This window comes from Mus musculus, chromosome 8 (assembly GCF_000001635.26).
Source record: "Mus musculus strain C57BL/6J chromosome 8, GRCm38.p6 C57BL/6J".
In the NCBI taxonomy this organism is placed as follows: domain Eukaryota; kingdom Metazoa; phylum Chordata; class Mammalia; order Rodentia; family Muridae; genus Mus; species Mus musculus.
In genome coordinates, this window is record NC_000074.6 from 46,007,624 (window position 1) to 46,030,863 (window position 23,240).

At 41.8% G+C, this 23,240-nt stretch overlaps 1 protein-coding gene across 3 annotated transcripts; it reads left to right on the forward strand.

Moving 5' to 3' along the window:
• Positions 1 to 2,956: 2,956 nt before the first annotated feature.
• On the forward strand, positions 2,957 to 21,855 carry Lrp2bp (Lrp2 binding protein). Of its 3 annotated transcripts, XR_378911.3 has the most exons (10): positions 2,957 to 3,177; positions 3,491 to 3,611; positions 4,323 to 4,435; positions 5,446 to 5,559; positions 12,797 to 12,939; positions 13,019 to 13,124; positions 14,389 to 14,609; positions 15,240 to 15,463; positions 17,493 to 17,667; positions 19,629 to 21,855. XR_378911.3 is itself a non-coding variant. In NM_026278.3 (9 exons), exons 2-9 carry the CDS (start codon positions 3,512 to 3,514, stop codon positions 19,692 to 19,694), a joined length of 1,041 nt encoding a protein of 346 aa, NP_080554.1. In that variant the 5' UTR covers positions 2,979 to 3,177; positions 3,491 to 3,511; the 3' UTR covers positions 19,695 to 21,853. The 3 variants fall into 3 exon arrangements, 2 of the variants coding, with proteins under 2 accessions (NP_080554.1, XP_006509546.1); NM_026278.3 differs by lacking the exon at positions 14,389 to 14,609 and having other exon boundaries at positions 2,979 to 3,177; positions 19,629 to 21,853; XM_006509483.1 differs by lacking the exons at positions 2,957 to 3,177; positions 3,491 to 3,611; positions 14,389 to 14,609 and having other exon boundaries at positions 12,804 to 12,939.
• Positions 21,856 to 23,240: the final 1,385 nt, after the last annotated feature.

Sequence of the window (23,240 nt, forward strand, 5' to 3'; positions counted from 1 at the left end):
TGTTGTCAGTTAGCATTCAGAGCAGCTGACTTCAGAGGCATAGGAAGGGGTAAAGAGGACCCGAGAAGGGAATGTCGCATGTGTGTCACCCACAAAGTCCTCACAAAGTCCCAGGTTCTGGCTATGGAGATGCTCAGGGGTAAGAGAACTTAGTGCCAAGCCTTTAGCATCTGAGTTTGACCCCAGGTCCCACATGGTAGAAGTGGGGGGAAAGCTGACCTCCTACAGCTTGTTCTCTGCCCTCTGCACTCATGCATGAACACACACACACACACACACACACACAAATAAATAAATAAATAAATAAATAAATAAATAAATATTATGAAACAATTCAAAACCATGGATTCTTTTCTGATTATGCTATGAGTGAATGCCCAGTTTCTACAACAGGATGTTCCAGGTTCACAACATAGTAGGCACACTGCTGGATGCTTCTGCTGATTTTTATGCTTAATGTCAAAATTTGGCAGAATAAATATATAACCTCACATTTTAAATCTCTTCTAAGTTCTCTTTCCTCATCTTATAAAGTACTAAACCTGAATTACCGTCTTCTAGCGGCCCTTCCTGCTAGAAATCAGAGCAGAAATGACCCCTCAGAAAACAGCTCTCCTAGAGACAGCCTCGTGACTATAGGGACCATGATCAGGCCTTGGGGTGGGAGAACATTGATAGCTATTATGAGACAATTCAGAGAGATGGATTAAAGTCAAAAAGTAAGGAAGGCAGCTGCAATGAACAGTACGGGACAGGGGGCCAGGAGTTCAGAGAAAATCCCCAAGCAAGCAGCAGGCTCACTTTCATAGTACCTTTGTTTCTCCTCCAAGAGGCATGTGTTGGCAGCACGGGTTGTCAGCCCTGTTCCAGGGGACAAACGTGAGAGGATGTAGCACGGACTTCTACAGACTGCAGAGCCAGTGTGTTCAGAATGACCATCTTCTTAAAGTAGAAGACACACATTTCTAACACATTAAAAATGACATTTGCTTGGCTTGTTGTTTTAAGAGATAAAACAAAATGACACATAGGTGGATAGGGTGCCCTTGCTAACCAGCCCTTTGAGATCAGGTACATCAGCTCTCTGCTCTGACAGGCTCCGCCTGTATTCAACAGTGCTCATAACGATCTCTATTTCCTCAAGTATTATAGGAATCAGTACTTATATAGCACCTAGAAAAAAAACCCAAAACCTGACATTTCGTAGAAGCTGAGTGAATTCTTCTCTTTCAGACCCTGTGAAATACTACTTTTTTTTTTTTTTTTTTGGTTTTTTTTTTTTTTTTTGGTTTTTCGAGACAGGGTTTCTCTGTGTAGCCCTGGCTGTCCTGGAACTTACTTTGTAGACCAGGCTGGCCTCGAACTCAGAAATCTGCCTGCCTCTGCCTCCTGAGTGCTGGGATTAAAGGTGTTCGCCACCACGCCTGGCTGAAATACTTCTTTTTAAGTCGCTAAAACGACAGAAACCATGTGCAGTATTGTAGCCAGAAAACAACAACATGAGTTTAAATGAGGTTTGTGTTGTTTCTGTAAATGCTGTTTATGCTTTGTTTCATATCTGATGCCGTTCCTTGAGTTTTCTGAGGTTTCTCTAATCCAGTGGTCCTCAACCCATGTACCATGAGCCCTTGGGGTTACATACCAGATACTTACATTACAATTTATAGCAGTTATCAAAACTATAGTTACGGAGTAGCAAAGAAATAATGTTATGGTTGGAGGGGTCACCACAATATGAGGACCTGTATTAAAGGGCCACAGCATTAGGAAGGTTGAGAACCTCTGCTCTAAACCTTGTTAGATAGTAGCACACTGTATTAATGTCTTCAGAGAAATAACATCTTTTCATCTAGTTTGTGAGTGGTGGTTGACAGTAGGCTGTCATATTTGGATTGCTTTCTTCTATATATCTTACACATGTGGCTTCGTTCATTGGGAACTTTATATTCTTTAGTGGAAACTTAGATTTTGCAATATACATAATCCAATTACTTTACTTTTTAAAGATTTATTCTTATGAGTATGTGTATGTGTGTCTGCATGCATATATGTCCCATGTGAGGGGTGCCAGCAGAGCCGAGAAGTGGGTGGTCACTCTCTAGAGCTGGAGCTACAGGTGGTTGGGACCCACTCAAGGTGGCTTCTGGGAACCAAGTTCAGATCCTCTGGAAACACTTTGACTTGTTTTTTTTTGTTGTTGTTGTTGTTTTGTTTTAATTAATTTCTTTCTATTTTTATGTGTATGAGTGGTTTGACTGCATGTGTGTATGTGTATCACTAGAGAGATACATGTGTGTACATGTACACTAGGCACATGTGTCTAGTGACTGAATAAGTCAGAAGAGGGCATCCAATCCCCAGGAACTGTGTTACAGACAGTTGTGAGATGCCCTGTGGTGTGCTGGGAACTAAACCCTGATGCTCTTAACTGCTGAAACCACATCTCCAACCCAGTAACCAGCAACTTTGTTTTTTGTCTGGTTGTGGACAGGGTCTCACTATTTCGTCCAGGCTGCCTTGTACTAGCAGAGATCTGCTAACCTCAGCCTCCTGAGTGCCAGAATTAAAGACATTTCGCCACCATGCTGGGCCCATTAACTTTGTATATCAAGGAAAGGACACTTTAAGAACCTTTATTTCAAACTACAGATAAAGAAATTAGCTCTTAATTAACTCCTCCCACATACAGACATTTCAGTGATTTTATTTTATTTTTATTTTTTGCTGACTTAGTAAACCATGTCTTTTTTTTTTTTTTTTTTTGAGTTCCACTCTCATCCAATGAAGCAGCGTGTTGCCTAAAATAGTATCCTGTAAGTATGTAAATGCAGCTTTCCAATCACACAAAGCTTCTCTTAAGAACTTCTGTAGACCACCAATCAGAGAGACCTGGCCTGGGCGCTGGCTCCTGATTGGTGGAAGTAAGTTGAACCAGTAGAATGTCAAAGACCAAAACAGAAAGAAAAAAAAAAAAGCATAGCAACAACAGAGTTTGCTGTCTTCACTACTCTCAGCTTAGGCCAACCTGGACTCCTTCAACCCAAATGAGGTGGCCCCTACATTTTATATGAAGGCTCTGATTTACCATGCAGCAGTGGTCCATCTGGTAACATGGCAATCCAGTACAGACTGGAAGAGAAGACTGAGCAACAGAGCTAAAACACAGTGTATTCCCAGGTAAAACAGACGCATCCTGTCATCCGAAACGGATTACTCTGGCCAGTTTCAGTTAAAGGGCGACAGGAAAGTCCTCCGTGACAGGAGCAGCGACTGTGAGCGGTGTAGTCTGTTGCCACTGAGTGGCAGCAGTTGGGAATGACAGGACGCCCCCTGCCATGTGTGAATCCTTAGCCAGTCGGGATTTGTTGCTAGCTCAGGGTCCCTTGGCCAGGCAATGTGGGGCAGATGCTTCTGTGATGGGGAGTGAAGTCTCCCTTGGTGCTTTCCCGGGAGGAGAAATTGTAACCACCTATGTGTTCTTCCTTAACAGGACCCACATTGTGGAGACAGGATGAAGCTGAGCAGCGAGAAGTTGCCCAAAAACCCTTTCTCTCTGTCTCAGTATGCTGCCAAACAACAGAAATTCTTCCAGTGGAAGAAGGAAAAGCCCGGTATACATCTGAATAGTTAATTCTTGCTTGGAAACTATTTTTACTGAAATTCCATGTAAGCTTAGAATAAACAAAACAAACAAACAAAAACCCATGCCACTGGTTTCCAGGAGGTAGTTAATGTTATACTCCTTTCTGGCTTTCCTGGAGATTAGTGACCTTCTTACTCAGACAGCAAGCTGATCCTGGAGGTGTTTCACAATTCAAGCCTGATTACATTTTCACCCCTCCCCCCCCCAGCACTTAGGGATTCGTTCTAAAAAAGAGACGCCAGATGTTGCTTCCCTCAGAGAGCGCAACGCTGCGCTTTACTTCAAATGGATACTGAAAGCTATTTTTACATAAGCTTGTAAAAACTAAACTGGAGATGGCCAGCCCATTTGATTAGTAGTCCTAACATGGCTCAGGCTAAGAGTTTAACTCATTCACAGACAGCTTTGCCCAGTGCATGCAGAGACTGCATTGGAGTGCCTACCCGGCAGTGAACCCTCACCCAAGCACAATAAACACTTCTTGATTATGCCAGGTGTGTGTTGGTGCTGTGATCATGACTCTGCTTAGGTTATGTTCTTTCTCTGAGCTAAGCTTTAGGGATGAGAAGTTGGAAAGAAACTGAGATTAACAGCATCTAATGAATTCTACGTTACGTGTGGCTTCACGAGAGAACCTGCACGTTATATAACTAACACCGTTTTTGCCTTTCTGAATCAGATTATTACCTCCACGCTAATTTGGTGGATACAGCATTGCAGTTCCTGAAAGAAAGAATAAGAAGAGGGGATGCTATGGCATATTTTCTAAGAGGCCAACTCTATTTTGAAGAGGTAACAATAGTTCTTCCTCTTCTTCCTCCTCCTCCTCCTCCTCCTCCTCCTCCTCCTCCTCCTCCTCCTCCTCTTCTTCTTCTTCTTCTTCTTCTTCTTCCCCTTCTTCTTCCCCTTCTTCTTCCCCTTCCCTTCCTCCTCCTCCTCCTCCTTCTTCCTCCTCCTCTTCTTGGTATAATTGTATTCTTAGGATTAATTGTTGGGGCTGTTAGTGTACTAGTAAAGTAGTTGAATAGGGTTGATAAGACCCTAGGTTCCATCTGCGCATCACACACACAAAGCAGAGGCAGAAGATGGTCCCCGCAAACTTTCAAATGAGTCTCTTACACTGTTATGTCAGAGAAATTCTGCGAAATCACATAGGCTGTGGTTGTGGCCCACAGATATAAGATTAAGGAGACATCTGAACCTTCTTCAGAAAAATTATTCTAAAGGTGTCATTTTGAAAAATCCATCTCTATACTGTAAATTTTGTGGTTTTATTTGTAATATGTAGTATCATTAACAAGCTATTTGCATAGGAACAATAATTGAAGTCCCTGATTATTGGGTATGAAAAGTACCTTCTCATATATCCTATACAGCATGAGGAGACCATTTCCTTATTTATCCACATCGTAGTGGGATAGCTCTGTAGGTAGAGAGAAAGACCTTCTGTGTGCTCTCACTTCAGGTCCAGTAATAGAGCGTCAGTTATTCATTGAATTCCAAAGGATTGCGTAGAGTCCCTCTGGATCCTTTGAGTCACAGACTCGGTTTTCTCTAACCGTTTGATACTTGTGCCTTCATTTACTCTATAAATAAATACCTTCTGAAGGCTTGTTTCCACACCCTCTCTGAGATAGCACGGCCTGATGGCCTAAGCCGCTGTCTTCTCAGTTTGGGCCTTCAGTTCCAATATGGCTGAATCATTTGTTAACTGTGTCCTTAGGCAGAAATGACCATTGTATGCTGCTGTTTGGGTTTACTATAAACACATAATAAACTTAAATACTCTCTGTGGCTTTCAGGGCTGGTATGAAGAAGCCTTGGCACAGTTTGAGGAAATCCAGGAGAAAGACCATCAAGCAATTTATCAGCTAGGAGTGATGTATTATGATGGGCTGGGGACCATTGCAAATGCTGTAAGTTATCATTTTGTCCATGGTTTTTAAGATTCCACTACCAATGGGCTATCTGATGGAATCGAATTGTATTTTTAAAAATCTCTATTTTAACATATTAATATATCACTTTCAGTATTCTAATGGATACTGATGTCACTGCACACATATATAAAAAACAAAGTTAATTTCTTTTGGTCCCTTCCCACTTTGTCCCCATTCAGGTCCAAACCTAAACTAGCAGCTTCTTGACATAACTAGATTCAACTGTCAGAAACAATATTGAACTTGAATGACCATCCGCAACTACTACAGGCATGCTTTATCTTTCCAATTATTTCTTCCTCCATATGAACAACAAGGAGTTATCCTCATGTTGACGGTGCCTCTATATTTTTGTTCACATGGTGAGCAGGTCTGGTGAGATAACATCCATTGCCACTTCAAACCATTTCATCTCTCCTGGAAAACATAGTTTACCACTGAGTTCATGTTACTGTGGTGCAGGAAGAGCATGCACTCTGATCCTTTCTCTGCGCATGGTTCTCACAATTACCAATGTGGCCTTCTCTGTTTCTAGAAAAGATTAAAGCTTTCCCACCAACTCTCACATTAGAAAGTTTACATAAAACTTACATAAAAGAATTCTTACATACTTTACAAATTGTACAAATGTCTATAGTTTTCAAATTGGAGAAGCCAAAGTCGAAAACAAGCATTGTGTGTGAGGAGTTTTGATCATCTTGCGAGAGAAATTACATTGTCGATTTGTCATAGATTTTCTTAGTTGCACAATGTGAGTGTTTGAGGGTCATTTATAAACTTCTATAATCTACCACAAAAAGGTTCCTTGCTATCATCAGCTCTGAACATGCTGCTGAAAATATTTTCCCTTATTTCAGAGGAACTATGGGTGAGGAAGCGAGCTGGTACAGCCATGCTCATGAGATGTTAGCTCTGCAACTTTCCATGTCTTTCTCTAGAGTAAATGGCTTCTCAGGACTGGCTTTAATTCATCTGTGCTTCCTAACCCAGTGCTCCCTGTTTACATTTAAATCATATCAAGGCTCAACAGGTACAATTATTGTTAAAGGGTCATTTAACATGGAATTTAGAAATAAGGACTAAGGAAATTACAGTCATGGTGGGTACATCTTTCTAAAATCTTTAAAATTTTCATATCCAACCAGAAAGCACTTATCAAAAAAGGAAGTTTCAACTCACCAAAGAGATAATAAACCACTGACTTGAATCTGCGTCTTGTTCACTTCTGTTGTCATCCGTAAGGGATTGCTTCCTGGTGGAGCTATTATCTCATGATTCTTCCAAACCTTATCGACTCCTTTCTACCCTGTTCTTGCCTCTTTCTATGTGTTCTGTTTGCTTTGTCTTCTCCTGGAAGACAAGTAGATTGGTTCCCATCTCTCTCCCGCAGAGCATCACCATCATCCTTCCATTTGCCTTCTGTCAGTCCTGGTAATTACTGAGCTATCTTCTCCTTAGAAGCCTGCTGTGGTTGGACTATGAAATAGCTGCAGTGGCTACTTAATGATTTGTTTTCTCTTTAATTTCTTTATCCCTCACTGGGACACAGCTTCACAGGTCAGGAGGTTTGTCTATTTTGTTCACTGCGGTATGCTCAGGTCAGATCTATATAGCAGACTGGGTGAGTATCTGTCCTTGTGGACCCATGTGGACACTGTTATCAAGGCCTTAATGTCAGTGGGTTTTCAAGGAACTTTACTACAGAAAGAGTCTATCTTCTGAGACAAAGCCTTCCTGCTCATGTTGGGGGATGACCTGTGACCAGGAAAATGATAGAACTAGAAAAGTTGTGGGTTCTCTGAACTATAAAGTAGGTACTGTATAGAAATGATGAAACTAAAAAAGTAAAAACAAAGCCATCTCCATCTTTGAGCACTGTAATGCATTTAATATTATAACATATTTAATATTATAATATATCAAACATCATATGTATTTAATATTATATTTAATATTATAATATATCCCAATATTAGAACATTTAACATATGCATTCAATATAATATATTTGATATTATAAAATATTTAACATTATATACATTTAATATTATATTTAATATAAAATATTTAACATTACACATAGTTAATATTATAATGTATTTAATATTATAAAATATTTAACATCAGAACATATTCAACATTATTTGTATTTAATATTATATTTAATATTATAACATATTTAGTATTATACTGTATTTAATATTATATATATTTAATAATATATTGGGAGATTCAATGTATTACCTTCACTAAAGAGGGCTTCACGGGACCACAAAGTCTAGGCAGGGAATGCAAAGGGAGTGAAGAGAAGGATGTGGGGATTTCATTCACCCACTAACAGTTTCCATGGGAGAGCAACAGGAGAAGAGGGGAGACTGAAAGCATCATTGTGGGATTCTGAACACGTGAGAAGACGGCACCTTGGCACCTTACCTTGTGTGCTCTTCCAAATGGTCCAGCTGCGAGTGTTGACGTTACCAACTAAACTCAAGGCTCCCAACAGACCTCTATTAGGGGCCCTAGCCTTAGGCTGACTGCTATGTCCTCCTACCCTCAGGATTAGCAGTCAAGCCAAGAGAACAATGTTGGGGCTATGGGGAGGGTTTAAAATGGCAGGTATTAGTTGAGAAACCAAAGGGCATTGCATTGATTACAGAACGCCACACAGAGGAGTCACATTCAAACAGAGACTTAACTGATAACCAAGGATCAAAAGAGAGGAGATCAGACAAACATTTCTGCAGGCCCAGAAATGACTCGGTCAGGAAGGAACCCGTCCAAACCCAGCAATTTAGTTGACTTGGTTTAGCAAACACAAGTCGTTTCTGAAGAGTAGTAAGGCCATGGAATAGACACAGTCTGGACTGGAAAAACTGAAGGGGCAGATTCTGAGAGAAAGGAAGTCGGCCGAAGAACTGTCAACTTAGGTGACCTTTTGGTGGCCTAAGGGGATGCCTTTGTGGTGTTCTTTTATTTTGTTATTTTATTAATTTTTATTTTTATTATATATTTGTTGTTTTTATTATTTTAGTTTTATTATTTTATTATGTTATTTTTATTTTTATTTTTTAATACTTTTTATTAGGTATTTTCCTCATTTACATTTCCAATGCTATCCCAAAAGTCCCCCATACCCTCCCACCCACTGCCCTACCCACCCACTCCCACTTTTTGGCCCTGGAATTCCCTTGTACTGGGGCATATAAAGTTTGCAACTCCAATGGGCCTCTCTTTCCAGTGATGGCCGACTAGGACATCTTTTGATACATATGCAGCTAGAGTCAAGAGCTCAGGGGTACTGGTTAGTTCATACTGTTGTTCCACCTATAGGGTTGCAGATCCCTTTAGCTCCTTGGGTACTTTCTCTAGCTCCTCCATTGGGAGCCCTGTGATCCATCCAATAGCTGACTGTGAGCATCCACTTCTGTGTTTGCTAGGCCCCGGCATAGTCTCACAAGAGACAGCTATATCTGGGTCCTTTCAGCAAAATCTTGCTAGTGTATGCAATGGTGTCAGTGTTTGGAAGCTGATTATGGGATGGATCCCTGGATATGGCAGTCTCTAGATGGTCCATCCTTTCGTCTCAGCTCCAAACTTTGTCTCTGTAACTCCTTCCATGGGTGTTTTGTTCCCAATTCTAAGAAGGGGCAAAGTGTCCACACTTTGGTCTTCATTCTTCTTGAGTTTCATGCGTTTAGCAAATTGTATCTTATATCTTGGGTATCCTAAGTTTCTGGGCTAATATCCACTTATCAGTGAGTACATATTGTGTGAGTTCCTTTGTGAATGTGTTACCTCACTCAGGATGATGCCCTCCAGGTCCATCCATTTGCCTAGGAATTTCATAAATTCATTCTTTTTAATAGCTGAGTAGTACTCCATTGTGTAAATGTACCACATTTTCTGTATCCATTCCTCTGTTGAGGGGCATCTGGGTTCTTTCCAGCTTCTGGCTATTATAAATAAGGCTGCTATGAAGATAGTGGAGCATGTGTCCTTCTTACCAGTTGGAACATCTTCTGGATATATGCCCAGGAGAGGTATTTCGGGATCCTCCAGTAGTACTATATCCAGTTTTCTGAGGAACCGCCAGACTGATTTCCAGAGTGGTTGTACAAGCTTGCAATATTTCCAGAGTGGTTGTACAAGCTTGCAATCCCACCAACAATGGAGGAGTGTTCCTCTTTCTCCACATCCTCGCCAGCATCTGCTGTCACCTGAATTTTTGATCTTAGCCATTCTGACTGGTGTGAGGTGGAATCTCAAGGTTGTTTTGATTTGCATTTCTCTGATGATTAAGGACGCTGAACATTTTTTTCAGGTGCTTCTCAGCCATTTGGTATTCCTCAGGTGAGAATTCTTTGTTTAGCTCTGAGCCCCATTTTTTAATGGGATTATTTGATTTTCTGGAGTCCACCTTCTTGAGTTCTTTATATATATTGGATATTAGTCCCCTATCTGATTTAGGATAGGTAAAGATCCTTTCCCAATCTGTTGGTGGCCTTTTTGTCTTATTGACAGTGTCTTTTGCTTTGCAGAAGCTTTGCAACTTTATGAGGTCCCATTTGTCAATTCTTGATCTTACAGCACAAGCCATTGCTGTTCTATTCAGGAATTTTCCCCCTGTGCCCAAATCTTCGAGGCTTTTCCCTACTTTCTCCTCAGTAAGTTTCAGTGTCTTGGTTTTATGTGGAGTTCCTTAATCCACTTAGATTTGACCTTAGTACAAGGAGATAGGAATGGATCAATTCACATTCTTCTACATGATAACAACCAGTTGTGCCAGCACCATTTGTTGAAGATGCTGTCTTTTTTCCACTGGATGGTTTTTGCTCTCTTGTCAAAGATCAAGTGACCATAGGTGTGTGAGTTTATTTCTGGGTCTTCAATTCTATCCATTGGTCTACTTGTCTGTCGCTATACCAGTACCATGCAGTTTTTATTACAATTGCTCTGTAGTACAGCTTTAGGTCAGGCATGGTGATTCCACCAGAGGTTCTTTTATCCTTGAGAAGAGTTTTTGCTATCCTAGTTTTTTTGTTATTCCAGATGAATTTGACGATTGCCCTTTCTAATTCGTTGAAGAATTGAATTGGAATTTTGATGGGGAGTGCATTGAATCTGTAGATTGCTTTTGGCAAGATAGCCATTTTTACTATATTGATCCTGCCAATCCATGAGCATGGGAGATCTTTCCATCTTCTGAGATCTTCTATAATTTCTTTCTTCAGAGACTTGAAGTTCTTATCATACAGATCTTTCACTTCCTTAGTTAGAGTCAAGCCAAGATATTTTATATTATTTGTGACTATTAAGAAGGGTGTTGTTTCCCTAATTTCTTTCTCAGCCTGTTTATTCTTTGTATAGAGAAAGGCCATTGACTTGTTTGAGTTAATTTTATATCCAGCTACTTCACCGAAGCTGTTTATCAGGTTTAGGAGTTCTCTGGTGGAATTTTTAGGGTCACTTATATATATGCTATCATATCATCTGCAAAAACTGATATTTTGACTTCATCTTTTCCAATTTGTATCCCCTTGATCTCCTTTTGTTGTCGAATTGCTCTGGCTAGGACTTCAAGTACTATGTTGAATAGGTAGGGAGAAAGTGGGCAGCCTTGTCTAGTCCCTGATTTTAGTGGGATTGCTTCCAGCTTCTCACCATTTACTTTGATGTTGGCTACTGGTTTGCTGTAGATTGCTTTTATCATGTTTAGGTATGGGCCTTGAATTCCTGATCTTTCCAAGACTTTTATCATGAATGGGTGTTGGATCTTGTCAAATGCTTTCTCCGCATCTAATGAGATGATCATGTGGTTTTTGTCTTTGAGTTTGTTTATATACTGGATTACGTTGATGGATTTCCGTACATTGAACCATCCCTGCATCCCTGGGATGAAACTTGGTCAGGATGGATGATTGTTTTGATGTGTTCTTGGATTCAGTTAGCGAGAACTTTATTGAGAATTTTTGCATCGATATTCATAAGGGAAATTGGTCTGAAGTTCTCTATCTTTGTTGGGTCTTTTTGTGGTTTAGGTATCAGAGTAATTGTGGCTTCATAGAATGAGTTGGGTAGAGTACCTTCTCCTTCTATTTTGTGGAATAGTTTGTGAAGAACTGGGATTAGATCTTCTTTGAAGGTCTGATAGAACTCTGCACTAAACCCATCTGGTCCTGGGCTTTTTTTGGTTGGGAGACTATTAATGACTGCTTCGATTTCTTTAGGGGATATAGGACTGTTTAGATCATTAACCTGATCTTGATTTAACTTTGGTACCTGGTATCTGTCTAGAAACTTGTCCATTTCATCCAGGTTCTCCAGTTTTGTTGAGTATAGCCTTTTGTAGAAGGATCTGATGGTGTTTTGGATTTCTTCAGGATCTGTTGTTATGTCTCCCTTTTCATTTCTGATTTTGTTAATTAGGATGCTTTCCCTGTGCCCTCTAGTGAGTTATGTTATTTTTAATTGTGTATGTGTGTGTGTGTGTATGTGTGTGTATGTGTGTGTATGTGTGTGTATGTGTGTGTATGTGTGTGTATGTGTGTATGTGTATGTGTGTGTGTGTGTATGTGTGTGTGTGTATGTGTGTGTATGTGTGTGTATGTGTGTGTGTATGTGTGTGTGTGTATATGTGTGTGTGTGTATGTGTGTGTGTGTGTGTATATGTGTGTGTGTGTATGTGTGTGTGTGTGTGCGCAGGCATGCATGCACAGGTTCCTGTGGAGATTAGTTACAGCTGGATATGAGCCACCAACTTGGGCACTGGGAATCAAACTAGAATCAATCTAGAGTCCTCTGGAAGAGCAGCATAGTACACACACACACACGTACACACACACACACACACACACACAGATGTCAGAGGAGAACTCTTCTTCCACTGTGTGGCTTCTAGGGATCAAACTCAGATGATTAGGTTTACTCACATGTGCCTTTACCCAAGGGAGATGTTTGTCACACTCTGCACAGGTCAGACTGAGAGAAAAGTGTAAGATATGCACCCCACAGCCCACAGGAATGCCTGACCAGCACATTTACAAAACCCCTCCTTCCTTGTCTTTATCCCTGAAAATCCAGAGCGGTTGGTTATACTCCTAAGCATAGATTTGTGATTTGTACACACCCTATATGATATTGGAAGAAAGACATTCAGTTTGAGCAAAACTAAAAACTCGTGTTTTTCTTTGCTTGTTCTTTTCCTTTGTGGAAGGAAAAAGGAGTGAATTATATGAGGAAGATCCTCGACTCTTCATGCCCCCAGACAATGCACTTGAAATTCGCTGCTGCTTACAACCTCGGGAGAGCTTATTTTGAAGGAAAGGGGGTGAAGCGATCAGATGAGGAAGCAGAGAGGTACTCTTTCTTCAAGTTAAGCATTTGTGCTGCTAACATGCCCAAGCAAAGATTAACCCTCCCTTGTTGTCTCTTTCAGACTGTGGCTGCTTGCTGCCGACAATGGAAACCCAAAAGCTAGTGTGAAGGCGCAAAGTATTCTAGGATTGTTTTATTCAATGAAAGAGCCCAAAGAGTTGGAAAAGGTAACTGCCCGGTTCCATATAAAACCTTGTGTTTATTTTGGTTCTGGCAGAATACCCAGCCTCGCCTATGCTGAACTACACCTCAACCTCCTTCCTTTAATGCTAGCAGAATATCTTGATTAATAATTGTTTCACCAGCTCTCTTCGGAGAAGACACTGTGGAACGAGTAGGCTTGAGTATGTATGGCTAACATCTCCTACACAAGGTAAAGGAGCTCCTACTTCAGGTTCTTGTGTCAGGCTTCCCATCATGACAAATATCTGCAGGAGCAACTTGGTGCTCACCTCACTGCAGGCGCGAAGCAGAGACAGGGTGCTCCCTTCCAGCAGTGCTTCTCTCCACCCAGAAGTGTGCCTCATTGTCTCAGGGTCTCTCCGCCCAATCAAATCTACAGTCTAGATTGAGCATCAAAAAAAAAACAAAAAAAAAAAAAAAAAAAAAACAAAAAAAAAAAAAACAAAAACAAAAAAAACCTCAAAGCTCAGCTCAAACCTTCCTCAACTCAACAGTCTCTGCCTTCCTGCTTTTACCAAAGGAGGCTATGGATGTGAGACCCTGTTGTATGCTAGAAAAGGTTACACAAACAAAGCAAAAACTTTAAAGAAGAAAAGAAAAAGAAAGAAAAAGGAAAGAGGACTAGTCCTGAAATAATGGCCAGACTCCTTTGAGCACGATTAAAGTAAAGCTTCCTTTAATTTGAGAAAGCACTAAAGGTTGCTCGTAAGTAAACCACATGAGGATTTAAAAGCTAAAGCCACTGTATTTCTGACAAAATACTTTCTCACAAAAATTACTGGAGAAAATCCTATGAGAAGGACATGTAGGGCCGAGTCCGACTGGTCAGTGAAGGGTTAATGGAAAATTCTCTCTCTTCTTTTTTTTTTTTTTTTTTTTTTTGATTTTTTGAGACAGGGTTTCTCTATTTAGCCCTGGCTGTCCTGGAACTCACTTTGTAGACCAGGCTGGCCTCGAACTCAGAAATCTGCCTGCCTCTGCCTCCCAAGTGCTGGGGCTAAAGGCCTGCGCCACCACTGCCCGGCAAATTCCTAAAGGCAGGTAACAGTCAGGAATGTTCCAACAACCACATGGACGTACTTTAAGTCAGATTCAGTGTTAAGCAAATGATCACGTGATAATTAATCAGGATTAATGAATTAATTCTATAATTACCAAGGATCAAAGCACTTATGTGTGAGAAATTGCCTAGGTTAGGATGACATCATCAGAAGACGTCCTCTAAATGTGGGTGGTTCTATCCCTCAGACTAGACCCTCAGACCACATAAACAAGAAAGCTGGGCCCTCCGGAATGGCTTGCCATGAGGCCTGACGACCTGAGTTTGCCTCTCAGAACCCTCACGAGAAAGGAGAGAACTGACATGTCAGGTATCCGGGACCATCGAAATGAGAAAATACAAACACAAACGATGTTCAGCCTAAGTTGCCTTTTTGATCTTGGCAGCCAGCACCTGTGAACTCCAGCCGGTGAGCCTCTCTGGAACCTCTCTGGAGTGGAGCCTCTCTGGAGGAAGAGGAAGGAGGCAGAGCGGGAGGTTTTAGAGCCTGGTTCTACTTCCTACCCACCCACCCTCTGCTTCCTGTATGTGGAGGAAACATGAGCATCCAGCTACCTCCTGTTCCTGTTGCCAAGCTCTCGCTACCGCTGAGGGAGGGAGCCGGGAGCCAAACTAAGCCTTCCTTCCGAAGGTGTGGTTGTCAGGCGCTTGGTCATAGCAACAGGAAGACACGCACAGGCTCCAGCTCTTCTTTATCATCACTGGGGAGTCTGTGAGTGCGTCTCCTGGCAGGTGCAGGCCTTCCCTCACTTCCTAGGTTAGACCTTTTCCACCTTTACTCCGCCAAACTTGCAGACCTTGAAACCCAAGACAGAGGACCTTCCTCTGCCAGGAGCAAAGCTGACCTGTGGAACTCACCTTGGAACTTAGCACATGGCTCCCATGCCCTTATATCTACATATAGTCCAGGACAACCCTGTAGGACTCATTCCTGGAGATAAATCCAATAACTATACAATTATAATTAGAATTTTTTTCTTTCTAGAACTCTCTCATAATTTCATCATGCTGATAATAAAATGAACTTGTGATTTCCCAGGCATTTTTCTGGCATTCGGAAGCTTGTGGCAACGGAAGTCTGGAGTCCCAGGGTGCACTTGGTCTCATGTACTTTTACGGACAGGGAATCCGCCAAGACACTGATGCCGCCCTGCACTGCTTACGGGAAGCAGCTGAGCGAGGGAATGTCTATGCCCAGGGGACTCTTGTGGAATACTACTACAAGATGAAGTTTTTTACCAAGTGTGTTTCGTTTTCCAAAAGGTGACTCTGAGTTCCTTTTGTGTTGCTATCCCACCAACACAGATGGGTGGTTTATAACGGATAGAAATTGTTTCTTACATTTTGGGAGCTGAGAAGACTATATAACCAGGGTGGTGACAAGTTCTGCTGGCAGGTGAAACCTGCCTTCTCCAGAGGGGGAGGAATACGGTGTCCTCATAATGCAGATTATTAAAGGGCGAGATCCCCAACTTCCACCTTGCCAGGCTATGTGCAGTGCAGCCTTCTATAGAATGGGAAACCCTCATTCATGACTGGGGAGAGCTAAACACCTCTTAATCTTGACACTAGCCACACCTGAATGTTGCAGGGGACATTTTCAAGCCAGAGCAATGTGTGAATGACAAGCTAGAGGTACTTATCTTGGTGTTCTTGGTATTATCTTGTCATTAACCACTTGGTGTTCTATGCCTGATTTGCCCAACAAAACTTCCTGCAGCGTCAAGATGACAGCTGCTCGATGATCTTAGATGCCACCGAGAACTGAAAATTTAAACCAGTTACATTTTAAGGAAATAGCCAGTAGGACTAGTTATGACCACATTGGAACATACAATTCTGTATCACTCACCTTCAGGATTTCAGAGGGGGGAGGGGGAGAGGGGGAGAAGGGGGAGAGAGAGGAGGAGAGAGAGGGGGAGAGAGGGGGAAGAAAGGGGGGAGAGAGGGGGAGAGAGGGGGAGAGAGGGGGAGAGAGAGAGGGAGAGAGAGAGGGGGAGAGAGGGAGAGAGAGAGAGGGAGGGAGAGAGAGGGAGAGAGAGGGAGAGAGGCTTACTCTTGTTTTAATCCCAGGTGTGGGGGGGTATGGGGCTTCTTTAGCAGCTGACTATGATTTGCTCCAGTAGGGGAGTGATTTTTGCCAGCTGCAGATAGTTTCTGTGATTGTGTGATGTTTGGAATTCTGGGTACTATTCAGAGGCTATATAAATAAATGCTTGGGCCCCAAGAGGTGGTTTGTTGGTTGGTGGTTAGTCAAAAGTTTGTTAAGTAGCTGTACACAAAGAAGAAAAGGAATCAGATATCCTGATGGCAAAGATCAAACTTGCCCTAAGGACCTCAATGGCCCTCAGCAGCAAAAAGTAATCTAATGATAATGTTACCCCCTTTCCAGTCCCTGACTTTATTCAGGGTTCTCCTTCCTTTCCTCTCTATCTTCTCTCTTTTTTCTCTTATCAGTATTAGGAGTTTGGAAGGGTGGGAAAAGAGTAGAGAAGGGTGGGAGAAAGTGCCACAAAGGGCAAGAGACAACTACAAGCTTGGATCCTGGGGTCCTGGTGAGAGATAGGGAGGAACTGAAAAAGGACAGACAGACAGACAGACAGACAGACACACACACACACACACACACACACACACACACACACACAACAAAGCTGGGACCTGCTGGGGTTCTGCTAACACTTCTGTGTGTGTTTCGGTTGGAAGTATCTGTACAGAGAAGTCTCCAGCTGTAAACATCTGGGAGGAGGAGGAGGAGGAGCCGGAGCTGCTAGTCTGCACACAGCAGGCAGTCATCATGAACACTCATACTTGGACTCCCGAGGAGACCACTGCAATGTCTTTTCAGCCTGGCCCAAATGTGTGAACAGCTTTACCAACTGTCCCACGGCTCTGAGGCCTTGGAGTCCCAGAAATGGCTGTGCCCATGTTAAAATACACATTCCTTAGGTACTTCAGTCACAAAGGGACTCTGACTCTACACAGGGATTATAGAATTCTTTTAAACCCCTACTTGATGTATCCACAAGATGATAAATATACTTAAAAGTATTAATAAGGAAATATTTTTCTAATGGATAGCCCAATCCCTCTGAGTATTTCCACAGGAAGCTGTGATCAGGTTGGCCCTTCCCTGCTCTTAGGAGACTAGGTTATATTAACCTCACCACACAGCAAACTTCTCAAAAGGGCAGGGACATCACTTTGCGCATGGAATTTCCATAGCTTGTTCTGTGCAGACATAAACCATGTCTGATATGCTTTTAAATCTCACAATCTCACATCCTTTCAGGATAGCAGACTATGATGAAGTCCACGACATCCCCATGATAGCCCACGTCACGGACTGTCTCCCAGAGTTTATCATCAAAGGCATGGCCATGGCGGCTTTCTACCACGGGCGCTGTCTCCAGCTGGGCTTAGGCATCATGAAAGACGAAGAATCTGCCAAGCACTACTACTCTAAAGTAAGTGTGGGGGCCAAATACAAGCTTTCCCAACTAGAAACCACAGCCTTCTCCTTGTGAGTGCAACAGCTCTTTGGGGTCTCTTTCTAGTCAGGGAGCAGATAACAGTGGTGAGTCTGCAGGTTCACACGCATCTGGGAGATTTTTGTCAACTTATTTAAGTTCAGATGATAAAAGTCCCATTTGGATGTAAATTTTTCCCCTTAAATTTGCTGCCACCAGTAAGTAACTAAAGGCCTATCATTGCCCCCAGGGCCTAAATGTTTGTCTACACACACACACACACACACACAAAACAACAAAAACCCAAAACCCAAAAATAAAACAAAAACAAAAAGAACCAAACCGAACCAAATCCCCACCAACGCTTTAAACCTATATCTTCATTCTCATATTGTTATTGATGAAGGGTTGAAAGTGATGCGCCCATGACAAAGCTCCCTGAGTGTGAGGTATACATCCACCCTCTCCCGTTTGAATCCATCCGCTCACTTTCAGATCAAGGACCTCTGGGTGGGGCTGGCACTGGTGCTGGCAAAGGGGTATTGCAATAGTAACTGCAGTGACTTTTGAAAGCAGGAAGCTATGCATGCCTGCGGTCTGTGATGCTCAGGAGCACACATCAGAATGGCATTTCGATTAACTCTACATGTGGTTCTTTGCTGTGCAGCCCAGGCTGGCCCGGAACTCATGGCAATTCTGCCACTGTGGGCTCTGAGATCCTGGAATTAGAGGCTAGTGCCAGGCCTTATTTCAGAAGAATTACTTTATAGTCCCTGGGAGTAGGATACCACCATATCTGCCAGAGCTCTCTAGAGTAGTCCAGTGTGCACAGTTTAGAAACCCTCAACTATTGTGCTTTAAACAAATTTCCAAAGTAACAAACAGACCTGATGTCTGGGTATTTCCCACCGCACCATCGTGGAAAGGAAGGAGTGTGAATGAAGTAACTTTTCTAAAAATCTAAATATTTTCTGTACCATAAATCTCTAGAACCAATACAATTTCATGTTCTAGATTATTCATAGTATGCTTTGTAGATAAAGTATGGGAGAACATCTAGTGTAAAATGACCTGATAGTTGGTATAAACATCCTGGAAAATCAGTAAACCAACAGCAATATCAGAACGTTTCCCACCTTTTGGGAGGTAGTAGCCCTGTCGCTGTGTACCGTTGCGGCAGGAAGAACACAGTACCCAGCTGGGCCGTTGTGTACCACAGAGGATACTGATGAAGTGGAGATCATGAAGATGCAGCAAACAGGTAAAGTTGTATGAGGTGTAAGAAAAGATACAGAGTGTGCTTCACTGAGAGCTAAACCTGCGGGTCCTGACAATGGAGATTCCTGAACTGGGAATGCTGGCAGAAATGGGGGGCGTTAGTGCTGCCCCATAGGTAGGGCAGTAGGATGGCAGACCCCAGGCCAGGGCTTGTCTGCTCTCCGCTCACTGTTAGCCTAGACTCGGCCTTTTAGGCTTCTCTAAGCATTGCATATTCTCCTAGGACCTAGAGTGTTTATAAAGTATGTGCGGGGGAAAAAGGCAGGATCATGTAAAGAAGAACCTTTTGATTTCACTGTCTCAGAGACAAACACAGATGCTTTCTCTTAAAACAACTAAACAAATCCTGTAAAACCAATGTCCTGGGTTCTGAGAGACAATTTCCACTCAAAATGGTGACTATACTAGAGAAGTCTGATGTTTCTGCCAAACACTTGACATTCTAGACTCAGGCACTTTATCACTAGTTAGGCATAACACACATTTATACTTTAAAATAAAATTATTATAGATTTGGCTGATTACATAATTGAGACCAAATTGATGTCTATTTCTCTTGTTTTAATAATTCTTGATTTTAGTTTTAATTTTAAAATTATATGTTTGTTTGTCTATTTTTAAAGACAGAAGAACCAAGCAATGAGAATTTATCAACTACTCAACTCTCTTCTCTCTTTAAGGCTTGCCGTCTGAACCCTACATTGGCAGATGAACTTCACTCCTTACTCATTCACCAGAGAATTTAGACCACAGTGCATTCTGTCAAAGAACTTAAACTACAAAGCATTTCAACAAAGACCATCAATTCTAATTTGAAACAATGTGTGTATGTTTACAGCAGCTACATCTGTATCCCTGTTACATTATCCAGGGTATTTCACAGAAATTTTAGTTTTGTTCTTATATTTTTATTCTGTAATTTTTACAAACTAAAATTTAGACACCAATCAAATTGCTGGGAAGAGTATTCCGAGAGCAACCTCTTAGCCTGTAGAGTGGCCTGGGCTGAACTGGGTTTGAAAACATGCCAAGAGCAAATACCTCTCTGCCTTATTAAATGCAGTGTCTGTAACTACCTAGTACAGATTGAGTTTTGTCATTTCCAAAGTACATGTGCTGCCAACTTAAAAACGTAATTGGAAAGCTTAATTCTTATGTTTTCTCTAGCATTTGTTTAATTTTATGAATTTTTCTAATTTAAAATATATTTAGTCATCTAAAATGTTTCAGAAAATTAAATGAAGGCCAAGGGAAATTTAACGATAAGACTTTCAAATCCTTTTTGCAGAAAGTGTATGATGTTTCTATAACTTATTTAAAGATTCTTATAGATAATTGGCTAATTTGTAAATTTTAAAAAAGGGGTTTAAGGAATTATTTAGTATCATGTCCCTCCAAATGTGCCCTCAAAGATCTTAATTTAATGAACAAAACCATTAAGACTCCTAGATGAAGAATTATAGTAATATGCTTTTGTTTGAGTTCATTTTTTACATTTTTAAACAAATCCTAGAAACATTTCTATACGAGATAAAATATGGGAAAACCTCATAAGAAGTATTAACCTAAGAATTGCATCTGATTGTTTTGTCATCTAGCCTAAGAAAGCTTACTTAGAAAAAGATTTCTTCATAAACAATGTGTAGGTTAGAACACATAGAAATGGATTTCCTCATGACATCCTCATATGTGTGTTCCCATACTCTGGTCTCATCTTCTCCCTCACCACCCTCCCTTGAGCCACACCCCCACAGACAGCCCCTCCCCTCCATCACCACCCTCCCTCCCTCAGATCCCACCACCACCAGTAGCCCCTCCCTCACTGCCCACCTTCCCTTGAGCCACACGCCCACCGTGATGCCTAAGACATCACTGCCCCTTTCCTTTCTTCAGCTAATTTCGCCTTCTATTCTTCCCCACTTCCCTTGAGATTCCCTCCTCTTATGATCCTCTATTCTCATGAGCTATAAACACACACAGATAAATACAAACACTGCTCTACATATACACACATTTTCAAATCTTGGTTCCATGTCAGGGAAAACAGGGGTTTGCCCTTCAAGTCTTATTTAACATGATGCCTTCCAGTCCCATCCATTTTCCTGAAAGCATGCTGTTTTTCATTATGGATGCATCAGAGTCCACTGCCTTGGTTTCGAATTTTCTTTCTCCACTCATCTGTAAATGGAAGCTGGTTGCACTTCCTAGCTGTGAAGAGTGCAGAGATAAATATGGATGCTTATCTCTGTGGTGTGTTGTCCAGAAGAATCCTTTAGGCACACACCCAGGAGTGATATAGCTAGGCAAAGTGTAGTTATTTTTGCCCATCTACTTGGTTGGATAAATCTGGGTTTTACTGTCTAATTTTTGTAGTTATTTGTATAGCATAGATATTAAAGTTATTATTAGTTAATGAAGAATTTTTCCTATTTTGTAGATTTTCTCTTCACTCTGATACTCTCGCCTTCACTTTGAAGAAACTTCTAAATACTTATGAAATTAATTAGCAGACATTTTTCCTTATGTTTGTGACATAATATCTAAGTATTGTATAAAAATTAAATTAGCAGGCTAGGTGGCACTTGGGAGGCAGAGGCAGGTGGTTATCGTTTGAGTTTGAGGTTAGCCAGGGGTATAATGAGACTGTCTCAGAAAAAAAGAAAGAACATGTAATTAGCAACAGCCTATCTTACTGTCAATGAAATCTGCCAAAAAAAGGTGACAGTGAAAACAGTACAAGGTATGTTTTAATTGTGTAGTGCCATGTTTGTGAAATGTATTAAAAACAATAGGTTTTAAGGTTATCTTAATTCCCCCTTTTGTCAGCATATTAGCTGGTATGACCTTAATTTATAAATTAAATGTCATTTTCCTTTGAAAAATTAAATTTTATTTTGTGTGTATGAGTGTTTTGCCTCCATGTATATTTGTGCACACCCCCCCACACACACACACACACATACACGCACACGCACACGACTGGTGCTGGTGGAGAGCACGAGTTAGATTCCCCTGGAGCTGGAGGTGTGTATGATTGTAAACTGCCATGTGAGTGCTGGGAATTGAACCTGGGTCCTCTGGAAGAACAGCCAGTGCTCTGAACCACTGAACCATATAATATCATCTGCAATGGTGGATAAATAAAAACGAAATCTCTGAATAGTGAGAAAATGGGATTTGAGTGTGGTGGCGCCTGCTAGAGCCGTGGCAGAATGGGCAGCCTGGCCTTGGTTGGTTATGCACGTGCACACTTAACTGTACTTGAACTTTGTAGCTGGACACCTCAGCATTCTCCCCATAAGTTACGTCTTAGCCACCCTGGAAACAAGGTCCTCCTCTGTAAGAGCTACGGAACACTCTATATCCTGTCCCACACCCTGCTCACTATCTCAAGCCTAGCACAGGGCTATCATAGCACCACCTTCACCTCCTTCCTCCACGCTGGCTTCACTCTAGGCCTCCTGGTAAACCCCTATGCCCATCTCTAATAAATCCTCTAAGGCCCGGTGGGCTGATGGACACCTCGAATCCCAACTTGGAGGCAGAGTCAGAGTCAAGTGCATCTCTGTGAGTTCCAGAACAGCTTGGTCTACATAGTTCTAAGAGAGCCAGAGCTGTGTAGGCAGACACTGTATAAAATGAATCACTGAATGAATGAATCACTGACTGACTGACTGACTGACTGAATCTTTTTGCTCTAGCCTCCTGTGAGGCTAGACTTACCCCACCACCGTTCCCAGCTGTAACAGCAATAATGCTAACACAATGAAAGTTTACAATAACAGTGCATTTAGGGACAGAGTTGCCTTGGCCCTCCACCCAAAGGGAAGCCTGCCTTTACAAATGCCATTGAAGTGTGAGTCCCAAGCCAGGCTTGCTGGTACATACCTGTGGTCCGATGATTGGGAAGGGTTTTATTGTCATTGCCCCAAGCTTTTAGAGTTTAAAGTCACCTTGCTTTCAGCTCCCTCTGCTTTGGGCTTTTGACTGGGGACAAGAGCTCTCAGCTTCCTGCGCTGCCTGCCTTTCCACCATGAAGCACTCTATCGTCCTGGAACTGTGAGGCACATAAACTCCTTTTCCTTATGTCATGTGTAGTCACAGTATTTTATCACAACAGAAAAGAAACTAATATACCACCATTGCACCATGGAAGCAAGAAGATGAGTCTGTCTGTGTCTTAAAGAAGAGAAGGGAAGGAAAGGGGAAAGGGGAAAAAGGGGAAAGGGGAAAAAGGGGGAAAGGGGGAAAGGGGAAAAGGGGGGGAAAGAGAAAAAGGGGGGAAAGGGAAA

Coding starts and splice junctions, on each gene's coding strand:
- Lrp2bp (NM_026278.3), top strand. CDS start 3,512: ATGAAGCTGAGCAGCGAGAAGTTGCCCAAAAACCCTTTCTCTCTGTCT. Junction 3,612..4,322: donor GTGGAAGAAGGAAAAGCCCG/GTATACATCTGA, acceptor TTTCTGAATCAG/ATTATTACCTCCACGCTAAT. Junction 5,560..12,796: donor TGGGGACCATTGCAAATGCT/GTAAGTTATCAT, acceptor CCTTTGTGGAAG/GAAAAAGGAGTGAATTATAT.